The sequence below is a fragment of the Pinus tabuliformis genome, chromosome 1_1 (assembly GCF_031772625.1).
Source record: "Pinus tabuliformis cultivar Carrire ecotype Pingquan chromosome 1_1, CPIR1, whole genome shotgun sequence".
Classification (NCBI taxonomy): Eukaryota; Viridiplantae; Streptophyta; class Pinopsida; order Pinales; family Pinaceae; genus Pinus; species Pinus tabuliformis.
In genome coordinates, this window is record NC_142297.1 from 299,269,124 (window position 1) to 299,297,049 (window position 27,926).

Here is a 27,926-nt window from a genome sequence, read left to right on the forward strand (position 1 = left end):
AGTTAATACAATATACATATAAATACATGACCAAACGCGAGCATTGAAAAATATTTGTTCCTATTAAATAGAGAAAGATAAAAATATACATGTAGAGCACATGGAAGGATCTTCTCAGGAGATTCCAAAATAGGCGGTCGTACACAATATGGAAAAGCTGATAAGATTTTGGATTTTGGTAACATATTCAATGGTTTCTACCTGAGACCTCATGGGCAGTACCAACGACATCGCTTAACAGCCTCATCTCTCAACGCTATCTGGGTTTGCGAGGACATGGACTTTCCTATTGAAGGCTTTCCAGGTACCTAAAATGGGCATGTATTATTCGGAAACACCTGTTTATTTACGGTCAATCTCTGAACTTTCTTTTGGTAGCGAGGTGGTTCGCATGCGAAGTACTTGCCTCTCATGTAGCCAGCAACCACTTAACCTTGACCTTATCAAAGCCGGATTTCAACTAGGAGATTGGAAGACAAGTTCGTTGGCAGAAGGTACTTATCATGGTACTGGGTTAACTGAGACAAAAAAACAAAATTTATTTGTGTGGTAATTATTATTTACTGGTTTTTGGAGTTTTGGTGTTTGAAATGTATGTGTAAAAATATCATTTAAGTTAAAGTGGTGCAATTTTTTTTATTAGTTTTTAGAAAATATTAATTCAATTTTTTAATTAGTTTTTGGAAGATTAATTTTTCTAATTGACTGAATTGAATAATTTTTCTTTACATATTTTAACCATTTTTTTAATAGAAGAAATAATATTTATAATGAACTAAAATTAATCATTTTTTTGACTAATATATTAATGTTTGGTTTATCTGATATTGTCATGACATAATAGTTTCTCCTTTAAGTGTACAAGATCAGTTAATTGTTATTGAATAATAACATATTTCCTTATGAAAATCAGTTAATTGTTATTCAATGATGATGAATTTCCTTACCAAAGTAAATATATTGACACTCATTTCATTGGTGATTTTGTTAGCAATGATAATATTATTTACCATTTTTTAATTGTTAGGATAAATAGAGTTACATTTTCCCCAGAAATAACACAAAATTACACATTGCTTGGTTTTTATTTCTAGTAGTCCAAAATAAGGGTAGTGTTAAATAGTATAATTAACGGGAGTATTAGATAGAGTAATTTCTCAGCATTATTTAGAAAGTTTTATAAAAGACTAATTGTTAAAATAGATTATGTTAATTAATCATATTTAAGCATTTTATTTATAAAAAAATTCAAATATTTAAAAAAAATTATAATACTTTTTAAAAATAATTATATAAAAAAAATATATATTTTATCAAATAATTTTAAAACCAAACATTTTAAAAAGGATTATAGTTAGTTTTTTTTAGTACTCTATTTCATTTTGTATAAAATCTTGTTTCGAAATCCTATCATTGGTAAACCATGAAAAAGAATCCATAAAGAAATAAAATTATAATATAATTAGAAATATAATGAAAAATAAAAATAGAAAGAAATTATATAATTAGAAATATAAACAAAGACTTGGAGACTTGATATTTGATATTTCTGACGTATTGTTTTCTTACCTGGAATTATATCGATCTCAAATTTTTCTGTTGTATCAATGAGATAACTTTTTGAGGTAGTACTGAGATACTTTTGGCTACGTGGGCAAGGAAATTTGCAAAAGTGATCGGAGATGATAATTTTTTTTTTTTTTTTTTAATTGGAAAAAAGATGTAGGAGGAAAAAACTTCCTAAAAAATTATGAAGTTTGATTTGTGAGCTGAGGCATGAGAATCGTAGAAAAAACTGGGATAAGGAAAATTATAATCGAAAAAAATTGTTTTTATCTAAAATAATGACAACTATTTTAGGAGGGTGGGTTTTTAAGGAAATAATGATAACCAATATGTCTATTAAACTATGTAATTTAGCCTTGAGAATTAGCTTAATTGTTTTGAGGATTAATTCAATTAAAACACCTTTATTGTTTCAAAGGTCACAGATTCCGTTCTCTTGACATTATCATGATTAACCCCCGTGGTTGAGTATGACAAGGACAAGAAGTGATCTTCTAGTGTAGTCTATCTGCCTCTGATCCATCAACCACCAAATAATACTTAAAAAAGAAAATCAAATTATGTAATTTAAGAAAAAAAAATCTCCCGAGTTTTTTCTGTTCAAGAAATAAGCAATACTGAGACAGAGGGAGTTCTACCTAAGCTAATGAAGCTAAACAAAAATTAGCCTAACAGAACTCAACAAGAATTTAAATCGAAATGAGTTCCATGTGACTGTATCCTGTTGTGTGAGTAAGCATAGAAGACATAGACTCCTAATAAACAATAGACATTCAAATACTTTACAGGTCTGCATGATAACCAAATTGGAGTTATATACAAAGTTGTTGAAAGGCAATATAAATATTGACAGAAGATGCGGAAACACGCATCAGATTATTGATAGAAACTCCGGAAACACTCATCAGGTTATAGCAGAAAAAAAGTAGATAAGTTCTATGCAAATATATTGTGACTTATAAATCCATGGATCCTGCAAGCTCTGGAATGAAATGTCTAAAAATAATATACGAGATCCTAGAGATTATAAGCATTTTTTTTGGTCTGCATGCTGAAGGTCTGACTAAATTTTAGGATTAAAAGAAAGCATACGGCGTATCAAAGCTCTAATTCCAGTCCGAGCTTTTAAGAGCAATATCATTGTCATAATTTTTTTAGAACATACGAATAGACGGACACTGTTTGCTACCCTGATCTGCCACGATTGAGGTCAGATACTCAAATGTAACTTCTTCGCAGGGAAGGAGAACACCCATCTGATGATCGAATCCAAACTCCTCCTCGGCCTTCTGTAGAAGCGCCCGGAATAGAGGGTGGTTCAGATATGTTGTGGGGATGATGAACCGCCTGCGCTCGCTTCCAACATAGACCGGATTGTGACCCTTGGGAACGTCCGAGGGAATATCAAGCTTCTCTTCTGCAAGCTCAGAATCCAAGTTTATGCAACGCCATCGTTTGAATGACAAAGCTTTTCGGGCACTGGCAATCGCCTCCAACATTCTGAACATATTCTTCAAGAGTAGAGATCTCGTTAGAGTGATAGATCGGCCTGTGGACAACAGAGTGAAATACTCCCCATATAAATTGAATTCATGCACGAGCAGGACATTAGCTTTTCCGTAAAGAGAATCTATCTAAAACAGCAAATCAAGAATACCTGTCGGCCAGAGAGGAGGAATCCGAAACCTAGTTTGATACGTAATGTTCGAGAGTTACGTAAAAAGCTGAGTTAAAAGCCGACATGGGACCATCAGTGACACATTCACAATTTCTTCTTGTCTTTTTGGTCTGTGAAATTTCTTAAACACTTCTCACTATTTCCCTCTGCAATGTAAATTCTTGGGTTTGCAAACTGTTTCTGATGCGATCAAAATAATTTCGTCATCGTCAAGGGCCAATGAAATGAAAATGCTGTAGCTCAATATTTAAGCTTTGACCATCGAAATGCTTTAGATGAGTACTAAATTTTTTATAATTTAAATATTTTAAATGTTTTTTAAAAGTATAATTTACGTCAATTATATTGAAGTATTTTAAAATGTTGTTTAGAATATTGAATAAATCTATCTATTTGAAAACATATTTAAAAATATATATATATCATTCAAAATTCTATCATTTCATTTCGTTTAAATATTAAATATTTAAAATGTATTAAACAAAATACTTAAAGCATATATTCCTCTTCTAATATTTTGAAACTTAATTAATAAATACACATGCATCAATGTAAATACTTAAACATGTATTCATCTTCTAATACATTGAATCTTAATTGGTAAAGACAGGTTCAGACAGAGAGATTAAAAGGGGCTCTCGGAGCTTTTTTTAGGTTTTTAAGTAAAATGTATTAATATTTTTGAAACTTCACCAACTTGCCAATTCAAATATACATAGACTTAATTAAAACGAGAAACACAGTTTCATAAGGAAGAAGGATAAAATAGTTTTCACATTTAAAATACGCTTTGAAGTAATTTTCAGTTTTCTTAGTATAATTAATTTTATTAATATTTTAAAATATATAAAGAAATTAATAATTTTATATTAATCATTTTATTTTCCCATTGGAACTAATAAACCTAATTATAATAACGTTCACGTAATTATAATAAAGTTCTATACACTTGAAATCTAACATCAAATAGAGAGATATCATACACAGTTCTAAAATCTAACATGAGATAGAGAGATATCATACAGGTTTCTTAAAAGTATAATAAAATTAAAAGGAACTCTTAGGGCTTCTATTTAGCTCGTTAAAGTAAAATCTGTTAATATTTTTAACACTTCAAAATATTACCAATTTAAATTTAGATATGTTTACTTAGAAAGAGAAACACAGTTTCCTCAGGGAGACGGATAAAATAGTTTTCACATTTAAAATAACTTTCGAATCAATTTTCATTTGTGTTAGTATAACTAAATTGATCAATATTTTTAAAACATCAAAAATATACTAATAACACTATATAAATCATATTTGTTTTCTATGGCAATTAATGAACTTAATTATAATAAAATTGTATATATTTAAAATCTAATATATATATTTAAATTATTAAATTTTTTTGTATGTTTGGGAACACTAGATCTTCATTATGTCCAATACATCACCCTAAACTCATGACTTCACATCAAAACGTGCCTTAACAAGATCATTGTTTATCGAAGACTCCATAGACACTTTTTGAGTTATTATTTAAAATATTTATATATTTTTTTAAATTATTACTTTTTAAATTATTATTCAAAATATTTAGAAAAATTAAAAACAATGCTATTTTTTAAAATTATTATTTAAATTATTTATAATTTTTTTTTTTTAATGAATGTTAATATTATTATGGAGGATATACCAAGTATGCATCTCTTGTTGATTGAATCTGAGGAGCGAACAATGAACAGTGAGGGTTTCAGATAGTTGTTGAGGTTGATCTTCATGGAGGGATGCAGAGGAGGGTGCTCCACTCCCTCCTATAAGGAGGCCACAGCCAGTAGAGGTAAGAAACCTCTAGAAAATGACAGAGGCAATGCTGAGGAAGGGGAAGGGAACGCAAAAGAGGAAACCAAGGAAAAAAATAACAGAAAAGACAATGAGGAAGAAGACAAGAATCAGGGAACTAGAGACAAAAAACAAAAGGGACCCTGCAAAGCCAAAGCTTAGATCACTCCCAGAGTAGTAATAAATGATCTTGCTTTGCAAGCGCACAGTGATCACATGCAGACTTATGTTATCATCTGTAAATTTATGGGATTATGGCCCACTGAGAAAGCTCTACAGACGTGGATCAAATATCACTAGAAACCTAAAGGGATCATCGACCTACATCTTCGGTCAAAGGGATTCTTCACGGTGGTGTTCACAAATATTGAAGACAAAGATAGAGTGTTTGAGGGAGGGCCCTACTTTTATGCAGTAGCAGGCCTCTATATGAGACCTTGGATGATGAATTTTTCTCCCGGAGCACGAGACTTTCACTTCGGTATCAGTCTGGGTATGGCTCTATTCTTTACCTCTTGATTATTGGCAAACATAATCGTTAGCTGTGATAGGCAATAGATTAGGCCATTTTGTCAAAGCTTTTGAAGCCAAAAGAAGGGGAAAATATACCTCCTTTTCAAGGCTATGTGTGGAAATGGATCTATCCGGAGCTCTTCTGGATGTGGTAATCTTGGAAGTTTTTGATGAAGAATGGATGCAAATAGTAGACTATGAGCATATTCCGTTCAGATGTCGTAGATGCCATGAACATGGGCACCTATTCAGAGACTTCCCTCTTAGTAAAGCAAAAAACAAGGGCAAAGCTAACACAATGAAGGACACCGATAGTTTTCATAAAGTGGTAAATAAAGGAAAATGAGGCAAAAGAGGGCCAAAGCAACATCAAACTGAAGGGCAAATATTTAGTCAGAACAAGTTCCAAGCTCTTGAAGAGGAAGAAGTGAGTACAAAAGAAGATCAACCAATGGAAGGGAGTCCTAAGGAAAAGGAGAAAGAATACAATCAGGAGCAAACACAGGATATTGATAATTAGAAAGACTCTATGATGTGTGATGCAGAATTGGAGATGGATCAGGAAATGACCCAAAGTGAAATGGAACTGGAGGACCATGAGCTACAGGAGATTCTTGACAAGGAACACCTAGATCTGGAAGGGTTTTTGATTCAGGGAACCATGGGAGGTGTAGATTCGTTACCTCAAGAAGAGCTCAATAGAATACAGTAGTTGTTTTTATGGAAAACTTAGGCACAGGGGTTTGAGAAGGGTAAAAACATTGACAAGTAGGATAACATAGGCGTAAAAATGATGAAAACAACCCCTGGATTAGCAACCAGAAATCTCGGGAAAAAAGAGGAAGAAAAACGTAGAATGAGCTCTTGATGGAGTGTGGAAAGCTAATGATAGATTCAGGTAAGATGAAAGATCTAGCCAGTTACTAATTTAAAAAAATTTAATTATGAAGTTCACATCCTGGAATATCAGGGGTCTAGGTAGTAAAAGAAAGCCAAGATTGCTTAGTAATAGAATGAAACAAGCAACACCGAGTATAATCTTCATCTAGGAAAGGAAATGTTCCATTCAAAAACTAAGACAAATTCATAGAAAATGGGTCAATAGATTTGAGTTTCTAGAAGTCAAAGAAGAGAATACAACAGGGGGCATTCTCACTCTTTGGAACTGCCAAAAAATTGGCATAATAGATGCTGAGGCATCTAGGAATTATTTATCAGTAGCTATTCAGCTTGTAGGAGATAGGGATACCTATCTGGTGACGAATGTTTATGGCCCTCTAAGAATAGATGATAAAATCAAGTTTCTAGATTCCCTTGTGGATCTCAGGGATAGACATGCAAGAGTATCTTGGATCATTGTAGGGGACTTTAACATGATCAAATCTCTTTCGGAGAGAAAAGGGCGAACCAGAGCTCTATGTAAAGACTCTGTAGTATTTCAAACCTTTATAGATAATATGAATCTTATGGATACTGAAACGAACAATGGCCTCTTTACTTGGAATAATAAAAGAGGAGGAGAAGCTCAGGTAGCCTCCAAGTTAGACAGATTCCTTACCTCTGAAGATCTTATGCTTATAGATAAGGAAATAATAGTGAGAGTTCACCCCTTTTGAGGCTTAGATCACTGGACAATTTAACTAGAGATCATGGGCATAGGTACTCCTAGGAATAGACCTTTCAAATATGAAAACATCTGGATTTCCCACCAAGAATTCCTCAGCAATATTGAAAAACAATGGGCAAAGATTTGCATATCCAAGGAACAAGAATGTTCCTTCTATATAAAATACTAAAACACATCAAACTCATGCTTAAAGATTGGAACAAGAATGATTTTGGCAATATTTTTGTGGGAAAGAAATCGGTTGAAAACAAAATGCAGGAACTCAACAAACCTCTAACCTCGAAAGGCTTTGATAAATTCAAAAGTGATCAAGTTGATAAACATCATCAAGAATGGGAGAATTTGTTTAAACAAGAGGATATATTCTGGAAACAAAAGTCTAGAGTTCAATGGCTAAAAGAAGCAAAGTGTAACACTAGATTTTTTCACAGATCCACCATGGCTAATAGAGCTCACAGCAAAATCTCTTCGATCAAGGACGAGGATGGGGAGCTTCATATCTCCCATGAGGACATAGACGTGGTATTTGTTCAACACTTCAGTGGCATAACTCAGGAAAACTATTCAGACAGAGAGCAGTTCATCATGGACGTAACTAAACACATTCGTAAGCTGGTGTCTAGAGAGGAAAATTTTAAACTCAATAGGCCAGTAACTGAAGAAGAGGTTAGTGAGGTCCTCAAAGAAATGCAGAATGGCAAAGCACCAGGCCCAGATGGTTTTAATGTGGATTTTTTAAAGCTTGCTGGAATATTGTTAAACATGATATATTGAATGTACTGGAGGATTACAGGTCGAACATAACTATTCTAAAAGCGCTCAACACCTCCTTCATCTCCCTGATCCCTAAACAGGACATCGCTCAATCACATGACAAGTATAGACCCATAGCCTTATGCAATGTGGTATACAAGATCATTTCTAAGTTAGTGGCCAACAGGCTAAAACCTCTTCTTCCTTCTCTAGTTTTGGAGGAATAATCAGTTTATGTGGAAGGAAGACAAACTCTAAACAACATCATTCAAGCTCACAAAGTGGTTCACTCGTTGACTAGTAAGAGGCAGGCTGGAATGATCATGCAACTGGACATAGCCAAAGCTTACGATAAGGTGAACGGGATCTACATCAAGAAAGTTCTAATTTCTTTTGGATTTTATCACAACTGGGTCAGATGGGTTATGGCCCTTGTGACTTCCTCCAGCTTTTCAATATTGCTGAATGGATCTCCCTCTGAGATTTTTATTCCTTCTAGAGTCCTCAAGCAGGGGGACCCACTCTCTCCCTTTCTTTTCATGCTTATGATGGAATGAATTGGTCGGTCTATCAAGCATGCTAAAGCAATGGGTAAGATTAAGGGCCTTCAACTAACTGAGAATGGTCAGGCTCTGACTCATCAACAATTTGTAGATGATACCATGTTACAGGGAATTCCCACAGTCAAAGAAGCTATAGCCTACAAAAAAATCCTAAATGACTTTGCGAGGGCTACAGGTATGGAAATCAATCCCTCCAAATCAAAAATCTTTTTCTTTAGCACCAATATTGCTATATAGAGAAATATCTCCAGAATTCTAGCTTTTCCAAGGTATTCCCTCCCCTCAAAATATTTGGGAGTTCCTCTAACTTCAAAACCGATGCACAAGAGCATTTGGGAACCACTGATCAATAAGATGCAGGACAAAGTCAGAAAATGGACCATCAGAGTTTTAAATCTGGTTGGTAGATTGGTCCTTACAAAGTCTGTACTACAATCAATCCATATTTTCATGTTATCAACTCTCCCAGCTCCTAAAGGAATCCTACAGCAATTCAGAAACATCCAAAGAGATTTTATTTGGCGTAAGAAGGAGACTAGGAAGAAATGGGCCTTAGTTTCGTGGGAAAAAATCTGCAGACCCAAGAACTACAGGGGCCTAGGCTTGGATGACCAGGAGATTCTTAGTAATGTTTAAGGAGGCAAACTATCGTGCCATTGGGTTCAAGATCCAAAATCTCAATGGGCAAGTATCTGGAGAGAAAAGTATGTTAGCTCCTGGCAAACTAGTGACCTTATAAGAATGTTTGGAAACATAAAGGGCTCACACATCTGGAATAAAGCCTAGGAGAATAGATGCCTAGTACAAAGAAACAATTTCTAGGAAATCAAGGAGGGAGATCTAGCACTATTCTGGGAGGATAGATGGCAAAAAGAACCAATTCTGATAAAAGAGGTATTTCTTGGTCTTAAGTATGAAACATATACCCAAGGCTTAAATAAGGTAAAGGATTTCTAGGGTCATACTCAGAATATAGGAAAGTGAAGAATCTGGAGAGACATTGATTGCAAAGATGACAACCCCTTGAAAGCAAAAGCAAAAGCACTTATGAGAATGTTTGAATAAAGGAAGATCTTAGTAACAGGGGGGTAGGACCAACTAAGATGGGGCAGCAATAAAGAGGGCACCTTTAGTCTTAAGGAAGCAAAATGTACTCTCGTAGAGCTAGATTACCATATTCTGGATAAGAGCTGGCAGAACCTATGGAGGCACCAAGGGTGGATGAAGATAAAACTCTTCATGTGGTTGGTTCATCAGAAGAAGATCTTGACTTGGGACAATATTAGGAAGAGGGGCATTCTGGGGCCCTCTAAATGCCAGCTTTGTGAAGCTCAAGAGGAGACAATGGAGCATATACTCAATAGCTGCATTTTCACCTTCTGGTTATGGGATTCATTTGCTACCATTTTTCAGCTTACCGATAGGGACAAAGGGAGCATCATTAACACCCTAAACAATTAGAGAAGTAACTTTTCAGACAATGGATTCCTTAGCTTGGCTTGGGCGTTAACACCAAGCTTCATTATATGGAATGTCTAGAAATAAAGAAACAAGAGAATATTCAAGGATGAAAAGAATCCCCCTCATCGACTATTTGAGCTGATCTTGAAATAGCTTAAGGAGACAGTAGGCACCACAGTTCATAATCATCCTAAGAATCCTCCCTCAGAAGCTGATTTAAGAATTTTCAGATAGGTGGGTGTGTAAGGGCTCATTACTCAAGGCCTCGACAGGAAGGTGATCACAATGGAAGCGAAGAAGGACTTCTGGCATCCTCCCCCGACAGATTATTTGAAATACAACATCAATGGCGCTTCAAAAGGCAACGCGGGAACTGTTGGTTTTGGAGGAGTTTTAAGGGATGAACAAGGACGCATTATCTTTATCTTCCATTGCCATTTAGGAAGAGCTACCAAAAACATGGCTGAATAAATGGCTTTGGAGCAATGCTTAGAGTTACTAAAGCAGGACAACTGCTTAAATGTAATTATAGAAGCGGACTTCGAGTTAATCACCAACTGGGTAGAAAGAATTAGTTGTGGAAGTGTGCCGGAGAAAGTCTTAAAACACTAGAGACTAGTCTGAGATTTCCAAAGAATTCAGAGCCACCTCATCAGTCTTCGCACAATAAATTTTAACCATGTTAGTAGAAAGGCCAATAAACTGGCGAACATTCTTGCCAACCAAGGTGTGGGCTGTATAGAGTGTAAGGTTTCGATGGAGTGGTAGGAGTTGCCTCAAGGCAGACTAAAAGCTCTTTGTTTCGAGCAAGCAAAAGAGGAGAGGGAATTATTTTGACATAGAGCCAAGGAGGCAAGGACAAAATGACTAAATCTCAGAATGACACACCATTTTTTACCAGACTGTTCTTTGGTGGTCGACCTCAGAAAACCCCAATGCTTGTTAAGTGGATTTCTCAGTTTTTTGGGTGGGCGCATAGTGAAAGGATAACAACACTCCATGGATTCAAGTGCGAGCACAAAAGAACGATTGCAAAGGATGGGAAGCTCATCTTTTCCGGCAACTGTAATCTCCCCATTTCCTTTTTCGGGAGGTAAAACCACTTCCAAGATGGTTTTCGGTTGATCACACGACCCTTAAGTGGGAAATGGTTTTAGCGAATTAGAAGTGATTCCATTCAGCTTCCTACATGTGGCATGGGGGTGGAAAAGAATACTGGCCCCATCACGCACTAATGTTCAGTGACCTTGTACCATGTGATATTTTTCCCAACCATTGGATTTCGTGGAGAAGATCTACAGAGAGGAGCGATCATGTAGTTTGGTGGGGCTGGACCATTAAACACTGAACATCTTCGCTCGGTGATTTCTTCCTCGGTCGTTGGATGGCTCAAGGAGAATGGACGGTCATGATTAAAAAAGCATGTCCAGGGAGCAGGTGCGTGGGAGATTCATCGTTTTTCACATGTTCTTCTACCTACTTTGCATAATCATTGTTTTTCTTCCAAGGGTTCGGAGGCAAAACTTGTAGGGTTTGGGGTCATGCCATAGGCAGTTAGCTTTATTTTTTCCTAGGTCCAAGGTGTTGGGTGGACATTTGTACATTATGTAATTTTTATGACTTAATGAAATACAAGGAAAGACTCTTGCTTCAACAAAAAAAAGAATGTTAATATTATTATGCAAATAGAGAGATGTATATATTTTTTAGAATTTTATTTAATTACCCATAAAAATTATTAAGTGGATGATAAAAATTTCACCTCCATGGTATATACTAGATGATTGATAGTCTTATTCATAAATTAATTATTAATATTTATCTTCAATTTAGTTATGCTTATTTAATTAATTTATCTCAATTTAATTAATTAAAGGTGATAAAGTGATATGGTATTCATAAGATATGATATTAGCCATGGTATTGTAACAAAAGCTATTTGAAAAATATAAAATTCCATGGTAAGGTGGGGTAAATATTCATGATTAAGAATATTGTTTCTTGTTTCTAAGAATGATGAGATGGTTAACTCATAATATTGGTAGCAATGTTCATAAATTAAGCATTTTGATTTATCTCTTAGTTATGCTTTTTAATTTTTTTTTTTCAAATTAATTAATTAAAGAAAATGACATATCAACATGTGTTACCTTGAGCATGTTGTATTGATATGTTATGATATTGGTCCATGATATTTTAACAAAAATTATATAAAAATTCAAAATTTCAATGGTAAAGTGGGTTAAATCTCCATGATTAAGAATATTGTTACATGTTTTTTAAAATGGATGTATGAGTAACTTATATATTAATTATTTTAATAATCAATGGTAGTAGTAAATTTGAGATAAAGTTATAATTTAGTTATTTTTTATGATTTTTTTTCTAAATATATGCAATGTGAGATGTATTATTAGATGAATGTTTTTATTTTGATCATAGATTAATGTCTATAAACATTCACTAGCCATTTAATTTATATAACACTCCTAATATAATTCACCATCTGTCTATCTTCAATTCCTATCTACCAAGAGCCCACTATATGTCTATCTTAAATTCCTATCTACCAGGAACCGAGAGGATCAATTCCATAGCTAAGATATATGTAAGTTGTTATGATTACATTCTGTAATGGATTCCCTTAACCTTTAAATAGACTTCACGATAACAAATACCATATACAAACACTACTTGCTATTCAATACCATGGGCTTGTAAACTACCATCGTAAATCTACCAAAATGGATAACTCAAATTTATACAATTTTCTTTTAAGATATGACATAAGGAATAAATTACATTATATAACATTTTATAACATTATTATCATACTAACAAGTAAATAGATTACATCATACCATAAGCTTGTAAACTATCATAAATAAATATATAACTAAATTTATATATAATTATTATTTTTTAATTTTTAATTTTAATTTGATGTATTATTAATACCAACCCATGTAATTCATATAGATTAAACACGAACAAAATGACACATTGCTCTCTTTCTGACCGTAAAATGCCCGAAGCCCCTATGCATACAATTATAGATATGTCGTTTACCTATTACTTTATTTTGGTCGGCTCATTACAATTTCGACATAAACCTGAAATTCTCCTCCAACCATATCGAAAAAAATTCAATTCCGTATCATGTTACAAAAGAGAGAAGTGATTGATTGAGGGGCACTTGGCACTTCAATTGAAAACACAATTTGTATACTCTACGTTTCCAGAAGATTCGGTTTCCATGTTGAATCATTGACTGTGAACTGTTTTATAACGTACGGTTATCCATAAGCATCTAGACCCAATATGTATTGAGAGTACCAATTATGTATTCATTTAATTTTTCAATTTTGATGCTTTATCACATTATGCGACGTATGCAATAATGTTTTTGTTAAAAACGTTTTAAATTGTGATATTTTTTTATATTCATATATTAAATTTAATGAAGGTTTAACAAATTTCAAATTTGTTTGTTAACCGCTTTGCTGTAAGGGTCCCTGAAGCACGTTCAGCCATTTGGACTACATGGAAGAGACATGCAAGGTCACGGGGGCTAGCCCTGTCTTATGGAAATGTTATGATAGGAGACAGGCGGATAGCGGATCAGCCTGAAGCAGCGAACAACTCTCGTATACAAAGAACATGTCACGGTGGCAACCCAAAGAGTCCTGGTTCATTTGCAGATCCGCTGGCTAGAGCAGCCTGGTAGGTAAAAATTATCTGTCGATACCTTCTTGAAGTAGCTGTGGCCCGCATATTTGAAGTTAAGTTTTTAAGATTAAAGAATATATATAGCATGAGTAGGATCACAAAGAGTCCTGGTTCCTTTGCAGATCCGCTGGCTAGAGCAGCCTGGTAGGTAAAAATTATCTGTCGATACCTTCTTGAAGTAGCTGTGGCCCGCATATTTGAAGTTAAGTTTTTAAGATTAAAGAATATATATAGCATGAGTAGGATCACACTTTTATTGAGAAGTCTTTGCGTTTCTAGTGAGAAATCCCTAACCACTTTGGATTCTCAATAAATGGAAACTAAAATGGGAAATTGATTTAGAATTAAGGGTTCTTCGTAGTCATTTTTGTGATTTTCGAGGATCACGGATAGATATTTGGAGGTGGTCTCTATTTTTTGAATTCAAGAAGACTTTACCTCGGGCTTTGAATGGAATATTTAAGTCTAGACAAGGAAGGTTTCAAGAACACTCTTATTTGGATTAGGATTTTTCCCCTTTCAAAAGAATTTTAGGAGCAAGAAACCCTTTAAGGCATTGGCAATATGTTAGGTCATTTCGTCAAAGTATCCAAGGTTACATGAATGGGATGTTATAGTTCTAATTTTGATATATGTGTCTATATGGATATATCACAACCCCTCCATGCTTCAATATATTACTAGGATGTTCTATGGAAACAATCTCGTGATTCTAAACATATCTCCTTCCAGTGCAGGAGATATCATTAATATGGTCATCTTTTGAGAGGTCCCCCCTAAAATAATTATATACTCATCCACAACAAAATCCACCAAATGACCATAATGTATTGATTGAATCAAAGCTCAAAACATATGTATGTTCATTCCCAATGGTCCAAAGATAACTATCCAATGGTTCCGACTTAAAATATCATTAAAACACTCACAGAGTAGGAAAATGCAAGGTGAGGGATCCAATCGAAAAGGAAATGATCCCTCTATAACTAGAAATAAATGAAAAAGGGATGACCCATCAAGCAATCAACAACCTTCGAAAAATTCCATCACAACTTGTAAAGAACCAATTCTAAAGAATGAGGTGGTAACAATGAATGTTTCCCCAGAAGATCATCTCGAAGGGGAAGAAGATACATATCTAGGTTCTCTTGATTTCCAACCCTAGTTTCATAATGGAAGGGTAAGGATCCAAAAGCTAATTCAAATCACCAAATCCACCTCTTTAAGAGAGATCTAGTAAAATCTAAAATTCATTCATCACAATGATCGATAGTTAATACATCTTCCTTTTTTTTTTTAGGTGTTAACTTGCACTAGTCTATCGATCCATCTAAAGAAGCTAAAGAAGAAAATTTATCTAGATCAAAAACCCACAGTAATGGGTCAACGGCACGAAACTCGTTCCATTAAAGTCTATTTTCTAGGCCAAACACTATTAGTATCACAGGTGGCAGATAAGCATTACATGATAACTATATCATCGGACCTTCGTAGATCATGGTTATGGGTTAATCACATAAAACGCTTATCTTCATTGGCTCATATTCAACAAAACCTTCTGAGGAGGTATCTTGATGCAATGGGGACCATTTCTTCTTAAGGGGGGACGATTGAGTCAAATTGAAAGTTGCATCCACCCTTGGTAGCAAACCATGGTGTTGCAACTCAAGAAGGTATAACAAATACTGTAAATAATAGGCCTCACCCTGTAAAAAGACATATTAGTCACCCACATTGTAGTGTAAAGGATTTCATCATTTAATAAAGACTTATCTATTTTTCAACTGTTGTTAGGTATTCTCTATATGTATTTTTTGTTCAATTTTTTTTCTAACAATAGTTCCAAGGTATATATGTATGTTCTCTCTCCACCACTCTCTCTTTGCATTAATGGTTCCTAGATCCTAGCTCCCAATATAAAAGAAATAAAAAAAATGATGTCATCAATGTAATAAATAACTACTCCAAGAACTTGGGGAATTGTTAGCAAACTCTCACATAATCACACTTATGAGAAAGACATTTGCATCCTCCTCTCCAACTACTCCGTGAAGATAATCTCTTGGAAAATCAAAGGCCTCTACTGGGAAGGCAGCTAGATGCTCCTAAGAAGGAGAATCCACCTGGAACAACTAGAAACCGTCATAAAAGAAGAGTCTCTCATTCATCAAGCCATAAAAGAAGCATCTCTCATTCATCAACTAAATGGAAATAAAAGCAAAGAAGAAATTCTATGGTATGAGAAATATACTGTCATATTGCTTAGAAACAAAGAAAAATACAATTTTGGAAAAAGTATTATAAACCATAAAATAACCATTATAAACCTAAGGGAATAATAAACCGAATGAATTAATATTAAAAACACAATGGATTATAAAACCAAGGGAATAATATTTAACCCAAGGGATAATATTATAAACCCTACATAAACATGGTTCAACATAGTTGACCACAGTTGATTTTCATATTAAAAAATGTTCATCACAATGTGACATTCAACTATAGTTGGCCATGATTGATTTTCATATTGAGACAACCTTTCTCACAATGTGATGTTGGAAAATCGTTGACCATTGTTGATTTCATATTGAGACAATATTTGTCACAATATGACGTTACACCATGGTTGTCACATTGTGATGTTGAACGAAGAGACAATCTTTGTGGAAATGCGACACTGGACCATGGTTGACCATGATTAGTTTACATATTGAGAAAATCCTATGATAAACCATGAGATAAATATTATAAACCAAGGGATATAATCCCTCTTATACATATTACAAATGCTAAAATATGATTAAATTTATAAAACTAAGGGATTAATTCTAAGACCCCAAGGTATTATAGCCCAAGATATATAAACCCTAAGATAAATATTATAAACCCAAAGTAATAATAAAACCAAGGGATTATAAACCGAAGGGAATAATATTTAACCCAAGGGATAAATATTACAAACCCAAGGTATATAAACCCTAAGATAAACATCGTTGACCACAATTGATTTTCATATTGACAAAATATTTGTCAGAATGCGATATAGGAATATGGTTGACCATGATTAATTTTCATATTGAGATAAGCTTTCTCACAATGCGATATTGGACAAGAGTTGACCATCGTTTATTTTTATATTGAGAAAATCTCTGTCACAATGTGACATTAGACCATAGAGACAATCGTTGTCACAAATGCGACATTGGACCATGGTTGACCATAGTTAATCTTCATAGTTAGATAATCTTTGTCACAATGTGATATAAAGCCATGGTTGAACTTGGTTGATGATGAATTATTTTCATATTGAGAATCTCCTATGATAAACCCTAAGATAAAGATTATAAACCAAGGTTTATAAAACCTATTATAAATATTATAAACGCTAAAATAAACATGGTTGATTTACATATTGAGACAATCTTTGGCATAGTATTACATTGAACCATGGTTCACCATGGTTGACCTTGATTGATTTTTGTATTGAGAGAATATCTGTCACAATGTGACATTGGACCGTGGTTACCCATAGTTGATGAGTGTCCACAATGATTCAACATGACTAACCATGGTTATTTTTGGGTGATTTTCATATTGAGACAATGTTTGTCTAGTAACAAGAGATACATGAATGGGTTTCTAAAAAATAATAGAGCATCCATTAAGGTTTCTTAATCTAAATCACATGTGCCAAAAGTACATAAACCAATCGGTAATTTAAGATGTAACCATTGTCAACCATGTTTATTTTAGGGTTTATAGTATTTATCTTAGGGTTTATATATCTTGGGTTTATAATATTTATACCTTGGGTTTAATATTATTCCCTTGGCTCTATAATCCCTTGGGTTATTAGCATTAATCACTTGGGTTTATTATTACCTTCTGTTTATAATATTTATCTTAGCATTTATATACCTTGGGTTTATAACATTAATCACTTGGGGTTAATATTATTCGCTTGGATGTATATTACCTTGGGGTTAAATTAGAATTAATCCCTTGGTTTTATAATATCAATATCTTGGGTTTATCAATCTAAGGGTTCATATTCCTATGGTATAATATTATTCATAAGGTTTATTATATTAATCCTAGGGTTTAATAGAGATACCTTTGGTTTATAATCATGTTCAACCATGTGCAACCATGGTCCAGTGTCGCATTATGACAAAGATTGTCTCAATATGAAAATCAACCATGATAAAACATGGTCAACCATATTTATTTTAAGATTTATATACCCAACGTTTATAATATTATTCCCTCGAGTTTAACATTATTAAATTTAATTAACATAATGAACAATAATACTAATTAATAATAATAATAATAATATTAATTAGTAATTTATATTTAAAATAAATATGACTATGCAAAACTAATTAAAAAAATTATATAAATTTAAAAAAATTCTAAACATATCTAAAATTATCCATATCTTATCACTTCTTATTATGTGTTAAACAAACATTTTTTTTTAAATTTTTATCTTAAACTTTTGTTAATATATATATATTTTTTGTTATTATTGTATCTTATGTTTAAAAATATGAGCATCGAGTTATGACCTTTACATAAATAAAAAACCTTAAATGTGCATTAAACATAAATTATACGTGAATAAAATGGTGTTTTACCAATCCAATAACTTTAATGTACATAAAACACAAATTATAAGAGAATCAAAGCTGGTCTGTTATGCCATAATTTTATGTTTTAGTGATTCTTAAATTTTACAATTTTATGTTTTGGTGGTTGTTAAATTTTACAAGAAATGAATAGTAAATTTGTGAATTTTGCATAATTAAAATGTTGAGTTTATTTGACATTATATTCCTTTATGTATTTAAAAAAATTATTATCCAATCAAAAATTATTTTCTCATGAAGAATATCAACATTAACATCTATCTCCCGATATATATTATTGTTACATTGAACAATTCAGTGATATTTCTTTGGTTCATTAGAAATTTAGAGAATAACAAATTTGCAACCATGGAAGAATTTGGTTGTAGATAAAATCTATGTAGAAATTTTGATATTAACAATGGAAAAAATTTCAGGTTCAATGAGCAAAATTTGGGCCCGTACTGAATTTGATCAAACTCTGTAAACTAAAAATAACGAAGAAATAGTTTAACAAAACCGAAGGAATCTTAAACATTCAAGAATTTTTTCTTACAACCTAAACTGAACTTAGTTTAGATGTCGAAATGCAGATGGTAAGCCTTTATATAGGGGATATTAAAATCTTTTCATCATTGTAATCTAATCTTGCATGAATATTGGTGATAATAACTTGACAATTCCCATTACAACCTCCATAAAATAATGTGAGGAGAAATTAATGAATCTGTAACAGATATCAACACATAAAATTATATATTTTTAACATGAGTCTAGATCTCATTAAATCAACTAATATATATATTCATTTCTTCGTTATACTTCAAATGGATGGAGGTTCCTTCCAGCTTAGACTCTTAGGGAAGAAATCAAGGGAATTATGGTGGACGCTGAAAAGTTTCAACTATATGAGGAATTTTCGAAGCTCGTCAATGGAATAAAAGGAAAAATATTCAAGAAATCTTAAAATTTGAATAGCATGGTCAGGTAAGACAATATGAGGCTTAGCCATGTATTTTTTATATTGATAACTTTTGAATTGATGCTAAATTATTTTTCATAGATAGGATTGGGGATAGTTTTGAATTAGAATTGCATTGCTTGCTTGGTTATGCAAATTATAGTATCTTCGCATCATCCTGAACGATTTCCCATCAACCGAGTATGCTATACATATAAAAATGTTGATGAATACTTGTCAACACACTTTGAGTTGACCTGTGATGATTGCTTCTCTTCATTGTGGCATGCAATTAAATACTTTGGCAAGAATCTTGTCCCTCCTTGTAAACTAAGATATGCCAAACTTTATCATGCAATTCAAGACTTTCGCAAGAATCCGGACCATCATTGTAAACTAAAATGTGGTAGACCTTGCAATGTTACATGTAAAGTTAAATTTGTCATGTATTTTCCATGCGGACGTCAGGCAAGGTTGCGCTCATGTGAAGAGGCGGCTAACTTTCTATGCAATAAACTCGGTGATAAGGTCCTCAACTTAGGATGTGGGCATATATACTTAGGAACATGCGGATCACGCAAACAAGGAACTGCACACATTCTATGTAAGGAATTATGTTCTAGGGAGCTCCCATGTGGCCACCAATGCATGGATGGTTGCTCCGAGATTTTTCTTGCTTGCCAACATCGTTGCCAGAAATGTTGTCTACACAATCACTGTGTTCTTATGTGTGGAACCTTATGCATGCCTTTCATGGAGAAATGTGAATGGAAATACGGGCATCGTACTTGCGATCTCCTCTGCCACGAACAATGTATGAGGCCTCTCTCGACCCAGCCTTATATCTCATCTCACTTGCAAAATTCCAAACATTTTCAAGGCTTGAATCTACTTCGATAGATTATTTTGATTAAAGGTAAACAAAAAATCCAACGTCTGCAAGAAGTTGGTTAAAACGATTGAGAATGGAGGAGCACATGTAGTAAGACATATCAAAAGGTTAAATAGATTGAGAATAGAGAAGCCCATGTCAGAAGGCGTACAAAAAGGCCATGCGAGAGGATGTTTCACAACCCAGCGATGTCCAATCGAAGTGGCCAAGTGGAGAACTGAAACAAAGTGTTTTGTTTCAATTTAATTTTCATTATAAAATTAAATATGGGAGTGGTGCAAGCCGAAAGGACGTGGTGAATTCTAAGCCCTCGATCTACTATTCAGATGAAAGGATATTCACTCTGGAGCTAATCCCTCCATCCATTATAAAATTAAAAGAAATCAATGAAGGCCCATCCACCCCAACTTGAAATAAGAAGCCTTGGACTAAATATATGACCAAATGCTAACATTGAAAAATATTTGTTCTTATAGAATAGAAAAATAGAAAAATATACATCTAGAAGACATGGAAGGACCTTTTCAACTACCAAAAATATCAGATGATAAGGAGATTTGGACATAGCCACTCATATATAATATGGAAAAGATGTTAACATTTTCTGGCTTTGGTAAGATATTCAATCGTTTCTACAGGAAGCCTCACGGTAAGTACCAACAATATTGCTTAATAGCTCGATCTCAAGGCTATTTGTGTTTGCAAGCACATGGAATTTCCTATTGAATGCTTTCCAGGTACCTAAAATGGGCATGCATTATTCAGAAGTACTTGTTTATTTGCTATCAATCTCTGAACTTACTTTTGGTAGCATGGAGGTTCACATGTGAATTATGTGTCTCTCATGAATTCTAGCTAATATTGGTGGTACTACTTGTAAATAGATTCCAAACACCAAAAATCCATAGGGTAGGACAACCACTTAACCTTATCGTTGTAAAAGTTGGACTTCAACTAGGAGATTGGAAGTCATGTCCCTTGGTAGAAGTATTGTAATTGTCATGGGACTGGGCCAACGGAAACAAAAACTTTCACCTATGTGGTTAAAGTGTATATGTTGGATTGTGTAATTTCTTTAATTAGTTACTATTATCGAGAAAATTTTGGAAATGATTAATTTTAACAGTTGAAGCTAATTGTGATTTAAATCAATTTTTCTTTAAATATTTTAAGGGACTTCATTTTTTTAGTACAATAAATTATATCTATAATGAAGTAGAATTAATGGCATTTTTTACTAATCATATTAATGTTTGGTGGATCTAATTGTGATGTAAGTCATTACATCATAGCTTCTTCCATTAGTGCACAGATCACTTCTTTGTTATTCAGGGATGATGTATTTCTTTGTAAAAGTAAATACGTTGACAGTCACTATCATTTTAGTGTACAAGATCACTTAATTGTTATTCGAGAATGATGTATTTCATTGTAAAATTAAATACATTGATACTCACTATCATTTTATTAGTAAGTGTCATAACCAATTGATATATATTTTCCCCAAAAAATTTCATGCACATGTTAGAAAATTATATATTACGGAGCAATAGAACAGATAAAATATTGCAAAAATATAAACACAGAAAACACATAACATAAGAGAGACACAGTTATACGTGGTTCACCTAGTTTGGGCTACGTCCACCCCGAACAGCCAGTCCTTCCTTTTCATTATCCAGCAAAATAAAGAGACACAATCTAGAGCAAATCCGATGTAATATCCTTTGTTTTCTCTCACAGTCTCACCTCTCTGTTTCTTTCTCAGAGAATACATATCTATATCACAGCCTCAATTACAATGCCTTCATACAAAGAGAGGGGTTGTCTTTTAGGGCAAAAAACCCTAAACTAAACATAAGTTCTACCGTCAGATCATTCGCCTAATGAACAACCCGGATTGACTAGAAATTACTATACATTTACAAGGAAATTTTACATCTATTTTTGGCTTCGGGGGTGCTACCCCCGAACCCCCGCCACTAGCCCCTAGACCCCCTAGCCGAGGGGGATCGACCCCCCCAGACCGCCGTGGGGGGACAAGTGCCCCCCTCACCCCCTGCATGGAGGGGTGTACAAACTTCCTCGGGTATACATCCGGGTGAAACAAAAGACCTCAGAACAATCATGCTCCACACACAACAATCTCCCACTTGGAGAATAATTGTAGCAACTCCACCACCGCTTCATTTGCTGGACAATGACTTCTCTTTGGATCTGGTTGTTTCTCATCTTCATTGTCATCCTTGAAGACCAATTGAAACTGAGCATGTTCTCAGTTTCTCCCTGGTTGCAACTTTTGTTAGCATATTTGCAGGATTCTAGCTAGTGTGTATCTTTTCCAGCTTCAACTCTCCATATTCCAACACTGATCGTATGAAATGATATCTGAGCTGTATATGTTTAGTCCTGGAATGAAATGTTGAGTTCTTTGCAAGATGAATGGTACTTTGGTTGTTACTGTATAACGTGCCCATATCATGCTCCTTACCTAATTCACCCATAAACCTTTGTAACCAAATCATTTCTTTACTAGCCTCTGTAGCAGCAACATACTCTACTTCCGTTGTTGAAAGCGCAACAACACTTTGGATTTTTGAAACCCAACTGATAGTTGTTCCACCAACGGTGAATACATATCCTGTAGTGCTCCTACGGTTATCTCTGTTACCTGCCATATCTGCATCAACATATCCCTGTAGAGAAATGTTTGAACCACCAAAGCATAATGCATGATTTGTGGTACCTTTCAAATATCTGAGAATCCATTTCACTACCATCCAATGTTCTTTTCCTGGATTGTTCATGTACCTGCTTAAAACTCCCACTGTGTGTACAATATCAAGCCTTGTGCAGACCATTGCATACATTAAGCTTCCAACTGTTGATGCATATGGAACTTTAGATATATAATCCATATCTTCTTAGGTCTTTGGGCACATTTCCTTACTAAGTTTGAAATGGCTAGGGAAAGGTCTACTAACTGGTTTTGCATTGTGCGTATTAAATCTTTTCAACACCTTTTGTATGTACTCATTCTGAGACAATGTTAATTTGTGATTTTTCTTGTCTCTAGTGATTATCATACCAAGGATTTGTTTTGCAACTCCCAAATCCTTCATTGCAAATGAATTTGCCATTTTTTTTTTGAGCACATTTATTTCCCGCATGTTAGACCCTGCAACAAGCATGTCATCTACATATAATAACAATATAATATAGCTGCCATCATTTTGTTTTTTCAGATAAACAAAATGATCTAAGTGACATCTAGTATAACCTTGTTCAGACATAAACTTGTAAAATTTTAGATACCACTGCCTTGGAGCCTGTTTTAAGCCATACAAGCTCTTCTTCAACCGGCACACTAGTTTCTCTTTCCCTTTCACCTCATATGCTTGCGGCTGCTGCATATATATCTCTTTCCCCAAATCCCCATGGAGAAACGTTGTCTTTACATCTAACTACTCAAGATGCAAATCTTCAGCTGCTACTAGACTTAAAATAGTTATGATTGAAGTCATTTTAACAACAAGAGAAAATATTTCATCAAATTCAATACCTTTCTTCTGTGCAAACCCCTTCACCACAAGTCTAGCTTTGTACCTCTGTTTTTCTCCATCTTCTTCCTTCAGCCTGTAAACCCATTTATTGTTCAATGTAGTTTTTCCTGCAGGCAACCTGACTAAGTGCCAAGTATGGTTATGCATTAAGGAGTCCATCTCTTCTTCCATGGCTACCTCCCACTTCTTCATGCTTTCACCTTGCATTGCTTCTTCATAACATGCAGGTTCACCAGAATCAATCAACAATAAATAATATAATGAAGGAGAGTAACGTTCAGGGGGTCTACTTATCCTAGTAGATCTTCTAACACCACTTTTGGTGTTTGGGGTGCCTGTGGCTGTTGTGGTGGTTGTTGCTGTTGTGGTTGTTGATTATTATTATTTTCAGGCACCTTTACTTTTTCAGTGATTTCGTCAAGAACTACATATTCCTTGTTTTATTTTTCTTGCTTCTTTTCTTCCAATTGATTCTTATACAAGACTTTTTCGTTGAATATTACATCTCTACTCCTAATGATTTTATGATTTTCATAATCATATAAGAGATAACCAAAATCATTAACACCGTATCCAATAAAGGTACATTTCTTTGACTTCGCCTCAAGCTTTGTTCTATTTTCTTTATCAATATGGACAAAGGCCTCACAACCAAAAGGCTTTAAAAAGGAGTAGTTTACCTTTTTACCTGTCCATGCTTCCTCTTGAACACCACCATCCAAGGAACATGAAGGCCCTTTGTTTATTAGATAAATAGCAGTATCTACAACATCTACCCAAAACTGTAAAGGTAATCCTACATGCAATCTCATGCACCTTTCATGCTCCATGATTGTTTTTTTCATTCTTTCTGACACACCATTTTCTTGTGGTGTCCTTGGAACTATCTTCCCTCTGCGAATTCCATGCTCTGAACAGTACCTATCAAACGCTTCGCTGCAATATTCACCTCCATTGTCTGATCTTAGACACTTCAATTTCTTTCCTGTCTCAATCTCAACCATAGCTTTCCATTTCTTGAAAGTATCAAATACATCAGATTTATTCTTAATACAATAAATCCAAGTTTTTCTAGTTGTATCATCAATAAAGGTAACATATTAATGAGAGCCACTGAGAGATGATACATGAGTAGGTCCCCATACATCTGTATGAAAAAGCTCTAATTTTCCGCTCTTCTTTTCTTTCCCAACTATTAGAAATCTGACTCTCTTTTGTTTTCCATAAATGCAATTCTCACAGAAGTCCAAATCAACATTCTTCAAACCTGGAAACAAATTTATTGAGTGAAGAATCTTCATCCCATTTTCACTCATGTTTCCGAGCCTATGATGCCATAATGCTGCATCTGCTCCTTTGGAAGTTAAAGTATTAACAGAGTTAGAAATACCATTGCATAAATACAATGTACCAACCTTTTCAGCTTTTGATATTACCAAGGCTCCTTTGGTGACCTTCCAAGCTTTATCTGTGAAAGTTGTCACACAACCTTTATCGCCTAACTACCTTGTTGAAATTAGATTCTTCTTTGGATCTGGAACATGCCTTACCTCCTTTAGTAGCCATTGGTTTCCATTCTGCTATTTTACAATAACTTTACCCATTCCAACAATTTTACAGGGTTTATCATCACCCAAACGAACTTGTCCAAAATCTCCTTGAACATAGTCATCAAAATATTTCATATCAGGTGTGGCATGGAATGAGGCCCTTCAATCTACCACCTTGGAATTAGTAATATTTTCGAAAGAAAGAATCAAAGCATCTTGTAACACCTCACGTGTCACATTTGCTTCATGATTGTTTTCTTGTTGTGCATCTCCTTCTTTTCCCTTCCGAGATATACAGTATTTCTTTAGGTGTTATTTCTTTCCGCATTTCCGGCACACTATCCCCGATCTGGACTTGGATCTTCCTTTCCTTGATTTACTATGATATCCTGAGCTCCTTCCTCTTTCCATTTTTCTTCCCTTAGACTCTACACTCAAAGCATTAACTGATGTCTCACTGGAGCTTTTCCATCACATTTCCTCGCTAAGGATAGCACTGACAACATCATCAAACTTTAAAGTACTAGATCCAGAGACAGAGTTACTAATGGCCATTACTAAACCATTCCAACTTTTTTGCAATGAGCACAAGAATAACAGAGCTCTAGCTTCATCTTCAAAGTTTACCCCTAGAGAACTTAACTGACTTGTAACTGTATTAAAATCATTTTAATGATCTGCAACAAATCCACCTTTCGACATCTTCATATTAAATAACCGTTTCATAAGAAATACCTTGTTGGAGGTTGAGGGATTTTCATATAGTTTCGACAATGCCTGAATCAAACCCTCTGTTGTTGTTTCCTTCGAAATGATGGAGACTGACACAGCGAGGCACAACCGTATTGTTTCGAGCGCCTTTCTATTGAGAAGGTTCTATTCTTCATATGTCATAGCCATCAACATCTTTGTTTTTCCGATCAATGGTAGGTACAGATCTTTCTGATATAGATAATCTTCCATCTACATCTTCCATAGCGAGAAGTTTTGGCCGTTAAATTTCTCGACCCTAAACTTACCATCTTCCTCCATTGCTCCCACTCGAACGAGGAACCCTTCTTTCCTGCAAGTTTATCAGCCAAATAGACCTTCGGCTCTGATACCAGTTGTTAGAAAATTATATATTAAGGAGCAATGGAACACATAAAATATTGCAAAAATATAAACACAGAAAACGCATAAAACAAGAGAGACACAGATATACGTGGTTCACCTAGTTTTGGCTACATCCACCCCGAACAGCCAATCCTTCCTTTCTATTATCTAGCAAAATGAAGAGACACAACCTACAGCAAATCCGTTCTAATATCCTCTGTTTTCTCTCACAGTCTCACCTCTCTGTTTCTCGCTTAGAGAATACACATCTATATCACAGTTTCAAATACAATGCCCTCATATAAAGAGAGGGGTTGCCTTTTAGGGAAAAAACCCTAGACTAAACATAAGTTATACCATCTCATCGTCTGCCTAATGAACGGCTCAGATTGACTAGAAATTACTATACTTTTACAAGGCAATTTTACATCTATTTTTGGTTTTTGGGGACCACTGGCCCCTGAACCCCCCAACCAGGGGGAGCAGCCCCCCCGGATCCCCGCGGGGGGGACAGGCCCCCCCACATGGAGAGGTGTACAAAATTCCTGGGGTATACATCCAGCTGAAACAAAAGACCTCAAAACAATCATGCTCCACACACAACAGCACAAAATTACACATGGTTTAGTTTTTGTTTCCAATAGTCTAAATAAATGGTATTATTAAATAGTGTAATTATAGGTAGTATTACATACAGTGATTTATCAACCAATTCATGTTATTCAAAAACTTTGAAAAAAATATTATTATTAAAATTGATTATTAAAATTAATTATATTTAAATACTTATTTATAAAAATTTATAAACAATTATATATGAAAATATATATTTAAAAATTAATTAAGAATTAATTTTAAAACTAAATATTTTTAAAAGGATGATAAGTTAACCTTTTTTAAGTGTTTGCTTACCGTATTTCATTTGGTATAAAATCTTGTTTCGAAATCCTATCAATGGTAAACGATGAAAACACACCTATAAAGAAATAAAAATATAATTATAAATATAAGAAAAAATAGAAATACAAAGAAAAATATAATTAAAAATATAAACAAAGACAGGAAGATTTCATATTTTTGAGATGTTCTTTCGATCTCAAATTTAGCTTGTGTATCAATTAGATACCTTTTTAAGGTAGGTTTCTCATGGGAAATAACATGGCCTGAGTAATAGTCTTTCGGGTAGTTTTTCCATGGGATATAACATGGCCTGAGTAATACCCTTTTCGGGTAGTTTCCATGGAATATAACATCATACTTTTTCGGGTAGTTTCCATGGAATATAACATCGCCTTAGTAATGTCTTCGAGACGAGCAAGTTTCATAGATTTGCCAATAGTCAATGTTAGTAAGACTATTTGATAAACCTGTTTTTACGGTAAAATGAAAATTTATGCAATGATGGCAATGCTATTTGACAAGCTTGTTTTCATAGAAATATATAAATGTATGGTTTGATAATATTATTTTATGTTTCTGCTAATTAAATAGATTTTCTTTTCGAATTTGGATCG

At 34.2% G+C, this 27,926-nt stretch overlaps 1 protein-coding gene across 1 annotated transcript; it reads right to left on the minus strand.

The window, feature by feature from the left end:
* Positions 1-2,293: 2,293 nt before the first annotated feature.
* On the minus strand, positions 2,294-3,145 carry LOC149212738 (protein SMALL AUXIN UP-REGULATED RNA 12-like). The gene has a single exon (XM_089390648.1). It carries the CDS (start codon positions 3,072-3,074, stop codon positions 2,721-2,723), a length of 354 nt encoding a protein of 117 aa, XP_089246774.1. The 5' UTR covers positions 3,075-3,145; the 3' UTR covers positions 2,294-2,720.
* Between the last annotated feature and the right edge of the window lie 24,781 nt (positions 3,146-27,926).